General features: G+C 41.2%; 1 protein-coding gene across 1 annotated transcript in view; it reads right to left on the reverse strand.

Annotated features, from left to right (window-relative positions):
* Positions 1–2,796: 2,796 nt before the first annotated feature.
* The window catches only part of FAM227B (family with sequence similarity 227 member B), a 484,199-nt gene continuing 470,029 nt past the window's right edge, over positions 2,797–16,966 (reverse strand). Inside the window, exons 11-12 of the mRNA XM_088472811.1 lie at positions 7,164–7,273; positions 2,797–2,991 (exon numbers count right to left, since the gene is read on the reverse strand). Coding sequence (XP_088328937.1) covers positions 2,797–2,991; positions 7,164–7,273 — 305 coding nt within the window. The remainder of the gene's footprint in view (positions 2,992–7,163; positions 7,274–16,966) is intronic.

Here is a 16,966-nt window from a genome sequence, read left to right on the forward strand (position 1 = left end):
CCACACCCTGAAAAACATCCAGAAATGGCCATTCCAACTAGTTGGTGAAAATCAAACATGTTTGATTTTCACCAACTAATCGTTCTAGTGTAGGGGGAAGTTGCCCCTCAACTGAATGATACATAGGCGGACACTGGCCGGCAGTGTCCGCCTACTTCTTCACCTGTCAGCAGCAGAGGCTGTCTGCCTCAGTCAGTAAGACCCCCCCTGACAGCAGCACTAGTCTCCTCTGCTGACCACATGACCACCCACAGCTGCACTTTCAGTGTCCACTGCCCGCACCCCCTTCTCCCCGCGATCACCCCCCCGTGATCACCACCCACAGCTGCACCTTCAGTGTCCCCTGCATCCGCCCACCCACGATCACCGCCCACAGCATTTTCACAAACATCATGTGCATCATGGAAGTGCACACCTACCAACCCCGCCCCGCGATCACAGGTCTCCCCCCACCCCCGAGGGTCCCTGGAAAATAAATCGGGAATCCAACCCAGGTAGCTACCAGGTTTGGCCCAGGATGGACCCGGGTAATGGTGCAGTGTAAACGGTGCAACCCAGGTTATCCAATCTGGGTCATGCCTAAAATGAGCTAATTGGTGGTTGTGAAACAGTCACCTCCCACCTTTTATGACCTCACAAGTTTAGCAGGGCAGACCCAGGTTCAGTGTGAACGGACCTGACCTTGGAAATACCCAGATCGAAAGTGCAGTGTAAACGGGGTTTGACATGGGTCCGACCTGGGTTGGAACCATGGACCTGATTCAGACCCGCTCGCAAGCAAGCGGCCGTTCGTTGCAGACGATGTTCGCTAATGTATGCATGCGTGTAGTTCGCAGTACGCGTGTGCAAACTAGTACGAGCGATCATAATGTGCTCGCTTGCCCTGCCATGACAGCTCGTGGAATGAGTGACAGGAGAGGCTGTTTGAGGGAGGTTACAGGGGCAGAGCAGTAGTAACGGGGGAGTGGAGTTGTGGACGCAGGCGTGCCAGAGTTTTTCAACACTGTTTCAGAGGCGTGCACAATTATAAGGCAGTGTCATAGTACACATCACTTGGTTGATTTTTATACTGAACTGCTTGCAGTGCTTGCGGTAGGGTACAGTCAACCACAAGCGCTGCGGTCAGATTCGATGGAACCCGATGGTTGTATAGACTTCCTGGAGATGACGTACTCTAGTGAGCGGCTAAAGACAGGCTGGTGGGCATCTATAAACACAAAGCGATCGCTCGCCAAGACAGTGGGCGTGCTTATGCCTTGCCGTGTCAGCGGCTGCCTTGACGTCACTTAGCTGAATTACCATACGCTGGGAGCGAGCGGCCGCATCTAGCGACCTGGTCTGAATCAGGTCCCATGTCTGAAAACCCAGGTCGGACCCGGATTTTTGGTGGAAAATGGGTATAACAGATTGTTCTCTGCACAGTGCAGAGAAAAGTAGAATCTTTGCAAGGAAGTTTATTATACTTTAGATTCCTGAAATATCTCTTAAATGTATTAATCAAAGAGATGCAAATAAGAGCATTTGGCTTGAACAAGACAACGTCCTATTTTGTCATAGACGCGTGTTTTACAATTAAAAGGGTGTCATCTTGTCCATGCTGCTTAGTGTGGTTAGGCTCATCGCTCAGTAATATCCTTCTGTTTAATTAAGTGGAATGTCAAACAGTTGCACTGCAAAACCTGAAGCTATCATGTGGAAACATTTTGCTCTGTAACAAAGTTTAGAGTCTTTGCTTGAAACTGCTAGAGGCAACACAAAAGTTAATCTTTATATGAAATCATTAATTCTAATTGAAAGAAACTAGCTGGAAACAATTACACCAGTAAGAAAGATAAATGCAATTAAGCAGACCCTCAGTTCCGAAACACATTTGCTTAATGTTTAAACCAAAGAGGTTCTTGACCTGTGTTAAGAACAATTAAGTGTCAATATACAGGGAAGGAATCTATTATCCTTAAGGCTTGAGAGATTTCCAGGTAAGTAGATTTTCTTTATTTTACAGGTATACTGAAACAGACTGAAAAGGCATTTTCCTATATGGCCACTTCCACATTTACCTGTATTACCCCGTTCCAAATGGCAAAATAGTCTCTTCCTTTGTTACATTGTTTTACACCAAATTTGGATATGCAACTAGATGCAATTGGTGTAGAAACATAAAGCTGTGTGCATCTGGGGGGGAAGGGGGGGTTTAGCTTGAAAAGCTTATATGGAGATAAATGGTTGAAAAATGGGCCATATTTACCTACATTATTCTTTCCCTCAAGAAGAGTTAAAAAAAAGTTAGTAGTTGTACGAATAAAATAGAACTGTAGGAAGGTACTTGCCTTCATCACCATAGTGGTATTCCTCTGCCTGCAGAAGTGCCAGCTAGATGGATTGTAATAGTGACTGCCTGTATTAAGCGTGAAGACGGACAGGTAAACAGGAAGACCAGAGAATGTGTCTAGCCTATCCTAGGTAAGACAGTATGGCAGAGGCTTTGAAACTACAGAATACTTAGAACTTATACTGTATATGTTACAAGTTTTCTCCATACAACCAGCATCAGTGTTTGTTGAATAGTAATATTATCACACAGAAATAATTAGGCAGTAGAGTAGTTTTATGCATAGTGGGAGAGAACCTAAGTCTGATGCTCTAATACCGGTCATCATTATAAATAACCCATCTGCCACTCTATATCACCTTCTCTACATAATGCAGTGTCAGGAGAATGAAAAACAAATGCAAAAAGGAAGCAATACTTGTGATGAATAGCGACACACCGACGTGCAAATATTCCAATGCTAAAGCTTACTTTGCCTTGGTAGTCCTTGTAAAAGGATATGGTAACTTTGATATTTCGGTGCGCTTTAGTCTGTGTCTTGATCCTCCGTATACAAAATCTGTAAATTTGTGCCTCTTCAGGTAGTGTGACACTAGAAGACTGTGGCTTCCAAGCTTGAAGAGTACATGATGAAACTCTGGTCCTGGACCAATCGAATGAGACTGAAAACACAAAGCTGATGTAAAAGCGCTCTTACAGGGAGTGCAGATGGGAGGAAAGGGTGAGCCTCTCCAGAGACTGAGAACAAGCAGCATGGCATGTTTATATAAAAAGTATACAGCACTTTTTAGTTTGGGCTGAAAAATCAGTCTCTCATACATAACACCAACTGCTTAGAAAACATTTACTTATCAGCATAACTCGTGTCACCCATAGGCCATATTTTACCTGCTAATTTGTATACCCAAGTGCACTTTACTCTTTGTTCAGGCCAGATAGGAAAAAATATGGGTCATCATTTTAATGACTAGGGTCACAGCTCTGTAGCCAATGAATAAATGTGCTCCTACTGCACTAGTTTTATCTTTCATGATTTAATACATGGTATATAATTTGTTACCAATAAATAGATAAGTTGATGGAAATCATAGACTAAAAAATGATTATAAATATTCTTATTGAACTAATAGTGAATCATAATTTATTGTTACTCATCACATAGGAGCAATCTTTGTATTAACCTATACAGTAAGTTCTCAAAATATTGGAAAGCACATACATACCACTAATCCCTAATAATGAGCTCACCTCGGACATATACCAATAAACAACCATCCCCATTAGTTGTATTAAGCTCAACCTTGATGTTGAGGAATAATTTACACGATCATATTTGCATTTTATTTGACAATTCCAAAAAATACACTTTAACTTGAATTTTTTTCTGCTATTTGTATTGATGATCTCGAAAATGGAAGGACATTTCATTTTACAGCATACCCATAAAGACTATTTGTTTTAATAGAATTCCCAGTAATTATCATTTGTTTTTTTTTGGATCCTAACTATTGGTCATACACAAATGTAATAGGGTGCGAGTTTTTTGTGCGAGTCAAACTCGCACATTCTCTACTATTTAGAATGTGCGAGTTTGTCCCGCAACTCGCAAATGTAATAGGGCTCGAGTAATTGGGTCGAGAGCATGCAAGTTAAAACTGGGAAAACTCGCATTACAAGGTGCGAGTTTTCCCAGAGACATACACAGATACACAGATCAGTGAGATACGTGCATGCTACTGTGTTAAAAAAACAAACTATAAATGTGTAAAATTACGTGAGGACCCTCACTAGTAGCACAAACAGCACCGGGCTTATCTGAGCCAGCCCTGGTAGAGAAAATCCGGTGGGGGGGGGGGGGAGACGTAGGGGGTCCAACATATTTTCATCAAACAACACCAGGCTCAGTGAGCCAGTCCTTATCGTGGAAATACGGGAGGCAAAATGAGTAGGGGTCCCCCATATTATCCACATTCACAGTTTGCATGAGGGAAACATGTTCATGCACCCTATTACACATTATTAGGGTGAGTTCTAAAAATGAGCCAGTATAGCTCAATAGTCGTACATTTTCAAAACTCAGACCCAATTACATTTAGACCCAAGTATGTAATAAAATTAATATTTGCTCAAATGATTTGTCATTGTTTTACTTTTATTATTTGGATACAGTTATGAAACCAAAGTATCTTTTCAAAACTAAGTCAAAGACTAGTAATGGCAGACTTCAGTGACATAAAGGGTGGCTGGAAAACTGTGCTCTCATTGGGTTATTATGAGTTGCACATATCTAAAGATAATGAAACTACGGTCTAAAGATACATGCAATTCATAATAACATACAAGAATGTGGCCACATCAAGAAATGCTGAAGTGCATCAAGATATCCTATGAGTGTACCTTAAAGTAGCCATACACCAGAAACGCCTATCATCATCAACAGTCCTCATCATCTACAGCTATGGTTGGGTTGGTCACACTTAAGCAGGGGAGCTTACAGCTTGAGCTACCCCTGTAATAGTGGGAGTCGATCCTGGCCTACAAAATGCTGATTCCCTTGGGTTATCTAACCCTGCCCCACTAAAAAGCAACAAGCCGCCACTGTAGACGGGTCCTGGGGAAATAAAAGCAAAATGTTTAAAATAAAATTTGACTATGTGGCACTACAAACCCAATACATTGTAGCAGACATTACCTGCTATATCTATGATGGCACTTGTAGTTCTGCAAGCATACCCAGGTATTTTAACATGTCACACAATAAAATAAACATTTAACCATTACCCCTACATCCTCTGAACAGGAGGTTTAGGAGAGGTGTTCTGTTTGTAGGATCGGACTTGGTCTGAGTTACTTTATAACAGGAAGAGCCCATATATATTATATTCTATATTATAGTGTGACCAGCCCAGACTATTTTAGCCTGGTGTTGGTTGCAGTTTTTGCATATATATATATATATTCTATATTATAGTGTGACCAGCCCAGACTATTTTAGCCTGGTGTTGGTTGCAGTTTTTGCAAGGGAAGGGGGTGGGGGCATCTTGGCAGGACCGTAGAGAGCTGTACCGGGCCTGGGTAATTTTGGTGTGTGTGGTCTAATGTAAGGAGGTGTGGTCCACGTCTCTGTACAACAAAAAACAGTAGTTGCTCCACAGGGGGTGCCGTTTGCCCCTCAGCAAGGGGAAAATCAAGAGGAGGGGCAATCAGTGTGATTGCTTTTCCCCTCCTGCACAGTCAGAGGACACTGCGGCTGCCACTGCTGATCAGCGGCAGCAGCGACCCTGGACCGACTGCAGCCCAGTACGCAGCAGCCTGACAATAATAACATTTATGCTAACTAACCTTCCAATAATTTATTGTGTTTTATTCTATTATCATTGTATATTGTGCATATTAGTTTTATAACAGCTTTATTGTTATTTTTATTATATCAAATGCAATTTTTATAAGCCCACAGCATTATATCATATTAAGACTCTAGTTTGCGCCTGTCAGATACACACCTTCTATATTCATGTTATGATCGGTGGCACAGGAAGGACCACCAGTGCCTGTGGCTGCACTAGAGAGGAGACCTACTTAAAACAGGCTGCATTTCCAGGGGTCGTTCTACTGTACACAACCTTACTGTATTTCACTTGCACCTCTTCATCTCTCCAAGCATAGGGGGCCACAGCTTCTGTGAAACGCTATATTCCACTTTAAATTGCATAAAATGCTTTTAAATGTGAAACAAAGTACATGCAACAAAGTTATTATGTTAAGTGCATTATACAGGTAAAAACTATGAAAAAAAAAAGGATTTTTTTAAACTAGAAAAAATGATTTTTGTTGCTTTTTATTATTGTTATAATAACTTGGAAAATCCTGATATAATAGAGAAAATTCATATGTTTCCATCCTACCGCCAGCACTAGTAGATTTGTTGCGTATTGTCTGAGCACAAAAGTAATGAATATAACAGCTACTGGCCACAATGGTTGCCTCCAGGAAAGTAGGATGGTAAAGTGGTGAAGCTCATGTAGGAGGTTTGACTACACTAGCTTATAGGGATCAGAACATAAAGAAGAGCATCCTGGAAATTGTAGGCCTTCTGCAAACCTTTGAAAAGTGTATTATCATGCACTAATGATCAAAAGTTTTAGAGCCCACAATTTTTCTAGTTTTTATTGAAATTTAAGAAATTCAAGTCCAGTGAATTGTCTGAAATGATACACAAGGTAAGCGGTAAACTGCTAAAGGTTAAACAAAAAGTTTAGATTAGCAAAAACTGAAAAATAATGTCAATTTCACAGTTGTAAAAAAGGCCTTTTTTCGGGAACATGTACAGTAATGTATAGTTATGTAAGAACTTACAGCCTGGGCCATGAAGCACCAGCCATGTACTACGGAAGACTGGGAAAAGGTCTTATGGACAGATGAATCAAAATGTGACATCCTTGATTTATCACATGGGATTTTTGTATGCTGTTGAGTAGGGGAAAGGATTCCTCAATCTTTGGTGTTTACTTACTAAACAGACAGTTGCCACTTCATTTAAAAGGGCAAATCTTTTCATAGCAAAACACCCCATTGAGGAGTAAGCGTGACGGTTTGGGGCTCTTTTGTTAGAGTAGGTGGCTTACACAGAGTGACTGGCTCCAGAGACGGTTTAAGAGAGGAGAGGGTCCATGTGCAGGCTCTGTACATGCCGCCACCTCTCTGGCAGAGCACTAGATTCTACGGCGCATGTGCAGGTCTACGGAAATATGGCACCTGTACAATGTCCTGGAGACTTCTCTATTTTGTATGCGCAAAACACGGGGAAATGGCAGGCGCTCCAAAATCTACTTACCTCTTTTGCAGGTGCATCTTTGCTTTCTACAGCTAATGCCCTAGGAAGATTGGATTCTCTAGCCTCTTGAATTAAGTTATCCAAATTGAATTCCAGTCTCCATCTGACATCTGCGAAAAAAACCAAAACATTATAATGAATGTACCTCATGTTTTTCCAATATAAGAGGATTACATTGTTTATTCAACTTGGCATGGATCCAGTATAAAATGTGTTTGTGTATTTTTCTATTCTAGTTTCAGCAAAAAAGAGTCAAATGACTAAAGTTAGTGACATATTGGAGGTCGAACTGCTGAGATGCTTCCGGGAAAGCACAATACGAGATATTAATGGTAGCAGTCACAGTCTGTTCGCTCTCTGAATTCATGTTTAATGTAGACATGGTAGACATCATATATCTTGCACACATTCACTATTTGCCATGATAACTGTGACTGCTACCATTAATATCTAGTTAATAATATGGCAGAGTAAAACGTGCATAATGGAAGGAATAGCTGATAAGCCGGTGGAAATGTTTAACGATTTACACTGACTGATATATGGTTAGTCCAAAAATAGCAGATGCCTCCTCATATGTTTGCTATTGTACACAAATGTTTCTGAATGCCAGATGCCCCAGTAAGAAGTAATAAATCTATAGGAAGGTAGATAAATGGAGAAAACATTTCACATGTAAAGAAAACACATGTAAGGTTGGAATAAACTTGGAAAGGTCCTTTATTGTCTAAATACAATTTTTCATGAATGATCATAACTCACAATCTCACTTGAGAACCCAAGTGGCAATTACTTCTTGAACTGAATGGCAATATCCAAAAACAACAACGTAAATGAAGAGGTGGAAAAAAAGAATGAGACAATAAACACGTGTTTCCTAAAATGTTTCAATTATATTTTCAAATTAATTTCGGATGTTTAACGTTTCATTTCTTCAAGAGAAAAAAATATTGAACTATGGTTGAAAGTAAATACAGATGAGAGGAAAATTAGTTATCGCCAGTAAAGAAAATAAAAGATTTTGTAATGGAGGTCAAGGAAATTTTTCTTTTGCTCATGACAGGAATTCCAAAGAAGAAAGCAAATTACATACAACCTCTAGTATGAGTAACCTAGGGAAGAAGCCACAGTGAACAAATATATCCCCTGGGCAACAACAGAATAGAAAAGATGGAACAATTTGATGCTGGAAAAACTGTATCTAGTATGCATTTGTTAATGACAAAGGAAAAAATAAGAATCATGGGACTTCTGTTACTTTGTTAAGCCGGCCATACACAGCGTGATTTGCACTTTGCGATGCGACGGGGGATCCGACGGCCGACGTATCGGGTGGTCCCCACACACGGTGCGATCGGGTGGCCGACCGACCGATATGCCAGCACCCCTCTCCCCCAACCGCATAGCGCTGCATGGGAACACTCATCGCAACCCCAGATCAAGTGAACATGCGGGTACGCACACTATCCGATATCATGCCCATACACGGTACGATATAGTGGCGATATCGTACCAATCTGTCGGATCGGCTGCTTTATCGCACCGTGTATGGGCACATTTACTCTACCAATGGATTTGTTTGTCTTCTAATGATACTTGGCATTAACACTTTTCATTGCATAGTAAAATAACAGGAAGGCACATGTCACTCTATCCATTATAATCTGGTTTATATGATGAAATTATTACTATAATGATTAAGATACAGTACTTTAAGATATATAATTATGGTATTTGTAGTTGGGAACAGCAATATGCAGCTTTTGTTTGCAGAGTCACCTGTGTCTATGGAATGAAGGTATATCAACATGCTTTATTTTTTATATATCTTGTGTTGTGGTTATGGACAGATGCAATTATGAATTAAATTAATTACATCTGCTTAAGGAGAACATAAAATAAACATGATAATGACAATTTTCAAATTAGATTTTTGTTGAGAGCCATGAGGCATGGCAATAGAATCCACAGAATTAGCCAATAATACTTTTAAGTGAATATTCTTTAATCACTGAATGAACAATTTTTTTTTGTCAAAACAGAAAGTTTTTTATTTTTTATTTAATTAAGTTTAAAAACCATCTTTAAAATATATTTAAATATTTTATTAAAAAAATATACCTAAGGGCTGTTTTGCACCCCACCCCAACACTCCCGCTTTTACTTTATGCACATGCCATTGCCATTCCCATGGCATTCTGGGGCACGATTCCGGCAGTGACGTTGGTGGTCACAGACCGCTGCATCACTGCAGAGGGGGTCTGTCGAGTCCTAAGAGATCCTTTCTGCACTTGTGCAAAACAGATCTCCTCTGCAGAAGCCTGGGACAGAGCAGCTGATGTGGTCGCATGTGAAACGACCTTGCCAGATGAAGAACTTCTGGTTCCAGTCGCATCACATGCGACCACGCCAGTTAAGTGGTTAAACAACACATATGTTCTCATATTACCTTTGAGAAGTACTGTTCAGTTTCGTTTGACTGACATATATATGATCATATAATAAAGTAAAATATATAGATAAACGATTGAATTAAGGGAAGTAGAAGGTTAGGTTCATAAATGGTGAGGCAAGTGAACTAGATGCTGTCACCTACAAGTCTGCAGGTTGGGAGGTAGGTAGAGAATGCTGCCTGGCTGCTCTGATTGTGTGTAATTCACAATAGGGGCGGCGGGAGAGCATCTTTCTCTGCCTCCCTCTCAGCCGGCTGCCCTATGCATGTAGCGAGTGGCTGAACACTCCATGTAGATGCCCCTGGCCCAGCCTGTCCCTGTTCGAAGTCCCCTAGAATTGTGAGGCCCTGGGCAACTGCCCAGTGTGCCTATACGTTAAGATAGCCCTGGTACTATGTGTGACTTTTGTTAAGAACAGATGAGGAATTAAATGTTAGAAAACAATGAGAATTTTCCAAACAAAAGGTTATTCCATAATATGGAGCTACATGCACATAATCTGCTAAAACACATTTATCAATGATCCCTTTCTCTCCTTTTACTTCCCCTGGCTTTTCTCATGCTCAGTAAATGGTTTATTATATTGACTGCAGAAAACAAAGAAGACACTTGGTGATCATGTCTGCGTGCATATGAAAATCACAGAACAGTAGCAATAACAGACGTAGGGCAGTGGCAAACGCAGGATTTCTAGAGGGGGGTTTCCAAATGCTTGATTTTGGAGCGAGTGTGGCCAGTCCATGAAGAGGGCAGAATTAGCACTTATTCAGCTTTAATATGTTACATACAAAGTATATTGTGTTGCATAATTCCAGCATATACAGGACCAGCGATCACAGTAAGCTATTATATGCGGCAGAAGGTCCATCCTGTCTGAGCAGAATGTTTTTTTTCAGATGTGAGCACCATTCCAGAGCATTGGAGCAAGTCTGGGAGTCTGGGGGAGCAGCAGAAGAACCTAGCACTGCCCTGGACATATATGTACATATTGGTCTCCTTATGTACTGGATAGTGTATTATTATACAGTATTAATAATTTACCCTATTGATGGTCTATAGCAGTGCATGTTTTCCACATCTCCTAGTTGGTGCACAGGTATATTTATTGCTGGCTGACACATTTTGAAAGATCCACAGTTGGTGTTAATCATTTCATTTGTGATACTGAGAAGAACATGCAGCACTAGTAACATTCTATTATATTACTATTGTGGTCATAGTATGTTCTAGAGAGGGGGTGTTTCCAGGCAGACGGGAACCCCCCCTGCATTTGCCTATGTAGGGGCCTGATTGAGATCCACATGTAAATGTCATTGCAGCTGCAATATCTCACGGATAGCAATTGTGAAAATATGCTAATTACCCACCGTTCAGTGCTTAAAGATGCCCGCTGAGAGCATCTCACCTCCGCCGCTCACTCACTAAACCGGAAACATCGAAAACATCAAACGCAGATTAGGTCTAAGGTACCACAGACACAGAGTCTCTCCAGAGGGCTCTCCTGCTACGAGCAAGGGCGCAGTGGTTAATTTATACACGCCCTAAAAATAGTGTTTAAACTATCAGACAAACCTGCATTTTTCTAACCACCCCCGTTATCTCCCCCAAATGCTGATTACCTGTCACTCATTTTGTGAGTGATTCCTCTTTGTGTGCGTGATCGCAAAATGATCGCTATGCGTGCGCAGTATGGCTTTCATGCATGCGCAATGGCTAACAATCACTCAAACTGCGTAAATATAGGGAATTCGGAATGGATCTGAATCAGGCCCTTAGTAAAGCGTGCATTTAGAGGGGGGATTCCAGTTGCCTAGACACCACTTCCCATATGGAAGTATTGGCTACCCTTCCCTCCCTCACCTCCTCTCTGAACTCATATGCACTGATCTCCTTCCACTGCAGATCATCACCAGGGCAGCCCAAGCTTGGCGCAGATACACTGAAGTGCCAAAAATCATGGGATAGCAGAATGTAAAGGTAAAGGCAGGTGGCGTCACCATACTGTGATGTCTTGGAAATGCCCAGCCTTACATCAGTTGTAATCAGACATCTAGTGAGTCAGTGTGAAGACCGGCTAGACTGCTCATAGCAAAGCGATGTGAATTATAATTAAGTTCGAAAGGGCATGATAGTGGGTGCCCAACGGATGGGACATTCCAATTCCGAAGTTGTGCAGACATTCAACATTTCGCGATCTACAGTGTCACGTGCATACCGGGAATATCTCATGGATCACATTACCAACCTCTGTGGACAGCGCAGTGGTCGACCATGGGTGCTTAATGATCATATTCAGCGGTGTCTGGACAGAATTGTCTGTGGTAACAGACAAGCAGCACTGGTTCAAATCACTTCCATATTCAATGCAGAGGGTATCAGACGCATATCCAGCAGGTCAGTGCAGCGTTCTTTCGTTACCATTGGATATGGGAGCAGAAGACCCACCAGAGTGTCCCTCTTAACACTACAACACCGGACAAAGCACCTCACCTGGGCTTGTGAAGTTGCTAATTGAATTCTGGAGGTCTGTCAACATGTGGCGTAGTCCGATGAGTCATGGTTCCAGTTGTTTTGAGCTGATGGTAGGGTTTAGGTGTAGCACAGACTCCATGAGGCCATGGCCACCAGTTGTTAACAAGGCTGGTGGTGGTTTCATAATGGTGTGGGGGGTGTTCACGTGGCATGTGTTGGGTTCTCTGGTCCACCTGAGGCACGTCATTGCCTGGTAACCTGCTACGTTACATTGCTTGATGACCATTTGCAGTCCTTCCTGGACTTCATGTGCACCCACAACGATGGAATATTCCAGCAGGATAATGCACCATGTCAGTCCCATGTTGTCCAGAATTGGTTCGAGGAGCACTCTGGAGAGTTCTGATGAATGATGCAGCCCCCACATTCACCTGACATGAATCCAATCAAACATTTATGGGATATGGTGAAAAGGTCCATTCGCACCCAAGATCCTGCACCTACAAATATTAGGGAGCTGTGGGAAGCTATTCAGATGGCATGGGTCAACATCTCTCAGAGGTCTTCCGTCCACTTGTGGAATCAATGCCATGTCGAGTTGCTGCACTTTGCCAGGCTAGATGGGATTCTACACATACTAGGCATCTATCCCACGACTTTTGGCACTTCAGTGTACAGCACATGATGTGGTACATGCCACTCATCTTCTGATGGTAAAAAAGGAGCACGCCTGTAAAGCTGTAGTCAGCAGATGTGGTTGGTCTCCTACTTGGCCTCTAGACTTCAGTAGTTTTGATGGAATAGTGTTATGCCAATTTCAGTTTGCATGAAATGTATCTATATGCAGTCCTGCAGCTTCCTTAGTGGGTAGTACGTGGAGGCTGCATAGCTACTGGCTATTATGTACCTCTGAGTCCTAGCATAACTTTTACAAGTCACATATTGTCTGATTATTTGAAGAAACTGCTACCACACAAAGTGGAGAAACGCATAAGGTGGACTCATTTTTGCTGTACTGACGATCATCTTTGGAATCTTCATCTTGGATTTTATTTTACCTGCATGGACTCCCTCACGGAAATTGTACCAATCAACCATGCCCCACCTATGTTTAATTACAAAGACAGAGACATGCTATCTCCCAGGAGGACTATCTTTCCCCTTTTTGGCACTGAGCTAAGTGCCGGGGTCCAAACGTTGCAAGGGGGATGCAATATTGGGGAGGTCTAGGTAACATCTTTCTACTGACTTCAAATTGATAATACAGCGTCAATCCATCTGATGACTATAGATTGCATTATTACCAAAGAACTTTGTCAGTTTTACAGCATTCTGGAGTCCATCAAATAACCTTTTCTGGCAACTTTGGATTTTTTATGGGCCAGGTTAATTGCTTGCAATTGTGTATGGAGTCCAATTGCTAAAGTATAGTAGAGACTGCTACTTTGTGTAATATTTTTTTAAGACTCTCAGCATACTTTAAAATATTATTGCCCATATACATATATATTAATACTTTTCATCGTTGGTCTATTTTAATAAAATATTGTTATTCTGTATATATAGTATTGCGCTCTTTTAGGACATTTATTTTCTATTGTTGTACTTTTACAAGCTTTGTAGACTAAAAGTACCATTATTTCTAAGTTTGACTTTAGTATTAACTTTCTATTCTTGGTCTTAAATTCTTTCATTAAGGGCTGTTGTGATGTTCTCTATATTTTAGGTACAAAAATAGAATTTTTATGCTTACCGTGAAATCTGCTTCTCCGAATCCATATGGGAGACTCTGCTGTATATTGGGGCATAGACGGCACAGTGCTAGAGCTGGGGACTATCAAACAAAGGGGAAAGGGAGAATGGAAAGAACGTCGCACTGGCAATATAATTGAAGGTATAAATAATTATTGCCACTATTCCCAAAATAATTTTATAATAAATTATATTAATAAAGTGTCGGGTAGTGGTGGTGCTCACTAGAGTTATTAATATATAAGCAGTTTGAAAAGGAGAAAAAAAAACTCTGTTTGGTGAGCACTCTAAACAGTATGTAAATCTTATATAGATTTAAAACATAACTTTTAATACATCATAAATAATATATAAATAGACACACTGTTGTACAGAACACATAATAAGGTACCAGAAAAACTACTGTTAATCTAATAAACACTAAATCCTAAACATAGGTCTCTTACGTGTGTTCACTGTATGAAAATAAAAAACATATACACAATAATAGTAATATTCAAACACCCTCCTATTGTCAATTAAAGATGGCGAAATATACAGATAACAATTTTCAGTTAATATCAGGCTTAAATAGCATAATTACAAGAACATGAGTTTATCCCCTGTTGCATAACATAAACAAGCATGTGGTTAAGTGTTCCGTCTCTCTACCTGCCTGTCACGCCTGTTCTAGACCTTAATAAAAAAAAAATATTTTTAATTCTTCGCTATTTTTGTTCAGTATTGTTATCCAACCCTTACTAAACTCAGTACATTTTATATATTAGGGGGTAAATTTACTAAGATGGGAGTTCTATTAAGAAGTGATGTTGCCCATAGCAACCAATCAGATTCCAGATATTATCTTCTAGAAGGTGCTATTGTAGATAAATGAGAAGTAGAATCTGATTGGTTGCTATGGGCAACATACAGTACAGTAACTTCTTAAATAGAACTCCCATCTTAGTAAATTTACCCCTACATGTTTAACCATTTAACCATTGTTGTTTTATAGATAGCAAGTCAGACTTATGGTGCTTGTTCAATAAATTAGAGTAAATCACAGATATCAAACGACTAGAACTAGCAGATTGTAGAAGAATTTTGATAGCAGATTCCTGTATAGACAGAGGAGTCTCAAAGAATTGGGCATTAATAGCATGTCTAAGCTGTAGATATCAAAAAAAGAAATGGTTGGGGACATCAAACTCTAGCTGTAATTGATGAAAGGACTTTAAAATTCCCGCTTGAAATATCTGTCCAAGAGATACTACATCCCACTGACCCCAGGCCTCTCCGATCTGGAGGGCAGAGAGCTCCTTAAGACTGTTGGCATGAGCACGAGGAGTATCTGGATCTATGCCCTCCACCTGCAATACACGCGAGACAAGTCTCCAAATAAAGGGCAACTTTCTAAGTTAGCAATTTCAGCTAAAATTTCTGAAAAGGCTCAAGTGGAGACAACTGCAAAATGGTGAATACCAAAATAAGGTCCCACTTGACCATAGGTGGTACATAAGTTGGTTGGATGTCTAAAACACACTTTAGAAAGGTATTTATACTGAATAAATATAGGTAAAATAGAACTGAGTGTCAAGAGAAATAAAACACAACCTCACATCCAGACAGGAATGTACGTAAAACTGAATAAAAGAACTGGGAACACCATTATTTGTACAGCATATGCCTTCCACACACAATGTTAATCTAAAAGAAGTTGTTTTGAGAACCTAGAGAGTAGTCTGAATGATCTGCTCTAACAAACCTTTTGATCATAAATTCATGGCCTCAATAGCCATGCCGTCAAATCTAGAAACGTCAAGTCCAAATGAAATAAGAGGCCTTGAGAAATAATATCTCAGTGGCACAGACACTAGGATGTAGTCCCAAGCTCGCATCCATGATCTCCATAGTCCAATTCCATATTTGCACACAATGGCCCCTATTGATGTTTTGGTCTTTTAGCTGTCAGCAGTGAGTGTCAATTCTAGGAACACAAACAAATGATCTGGGATATTATTAGTAAAGGTCATGAAGGAAACCTTTTTTACCTAGGAACTTTATATGGAAACTAGCTTGAGAGACTTGAACTGACCTGGGGGATCTGGTCAATATCAGGATGCAGGCGCTTAGAATGCCGGCGCCAGAATCCAGACACCTGTCAGAATCCTGGTGCCGGCATCCTGACGGTAAGTACTGTGGTTAAGGGAAGAGTTAGGGGTTAGGGTTAGGCACTATGGGGAGGGTTAGGCAATAAGGGGGGAGGGTTAGGTATAGGATACAGGGAGGGGGAAGTTAGGTTTAGGCACTAGGGGGGAGGTTAGGTTCAGGCACCAGGGAGGGTTAGGGTTAGAGTAGGGAGAGGAGGAGAGTTAGGATACTGACCGACAAGTGTCGGTATCCTAACCCTGTTGGGATGCCGGTTCAGGATTCTGACCGCCGTGATCCCGAGCGCTGGCATACGGTACCCAACCCAACCTGAGACATGACCAAAATTCACTTCCACTAATTAGTACAAATAAGAGGTGGAACTCAGATTAAATAAGCACAATAAACAGCAGGATAGACCTGACTGAGTCAGAAGCACTTTTTAAATGCAGGTAGCTAGCAACGGAGTCAGATGCAGATGCACTTTGTAAATGCAGGTTAAGGAAACCTGGAATAATAGCTGGAAGCCACCGCAGCCAGGATGCTGTTCTCTGGCAGAAGAGTGTTGTTCTGGCAATGAGCTAGACACTGGAGGGGGTTTAAATAGGGCGCTCCTAGCTGGTCATGTAAGCATGAGTGCTGGAATCTGGTTGGCAGCTGCAGTCATGCAGAGAATATCCAAGATAACTGCTTCCATGCTCCGCCACCGCGGGAACTAAACATGGAGAAGTACCAGCGCAGATCTTAGATATGCCTGACACGACTACGGAGGGCACAGATGTCAGTGACTTGACACTACCGGACCTAGTAACTGGGCTAAGCCCCCGAGGTGTGATACAACATTTCAAAGTATTGTCACATTACCTTCAGGGAAACCTGAAGACAATGTGACAATACATTACAAACATTGGATATAGTTTATCCTCACTTACAGCATTAAAAAAGGCTGCCTAGCCATCCTGAAACATTGGCCAGCGGGTGGTGAGATGTGGCTCATAT

This window comes from Taudactylus pleione, unplaced genomic scaffold, assembly GCF_031769625.1.
Source record: "Taudactylus pleione unplaced genomic scaffold, aTauple2 ptg000129l, whole genome shotgun sequence".
NCBI lineage: Eukaryota > Metazoa > Chordata > Amphibia > Anura > Myobatrachidae > Taudactylus > Taudactylus pleione.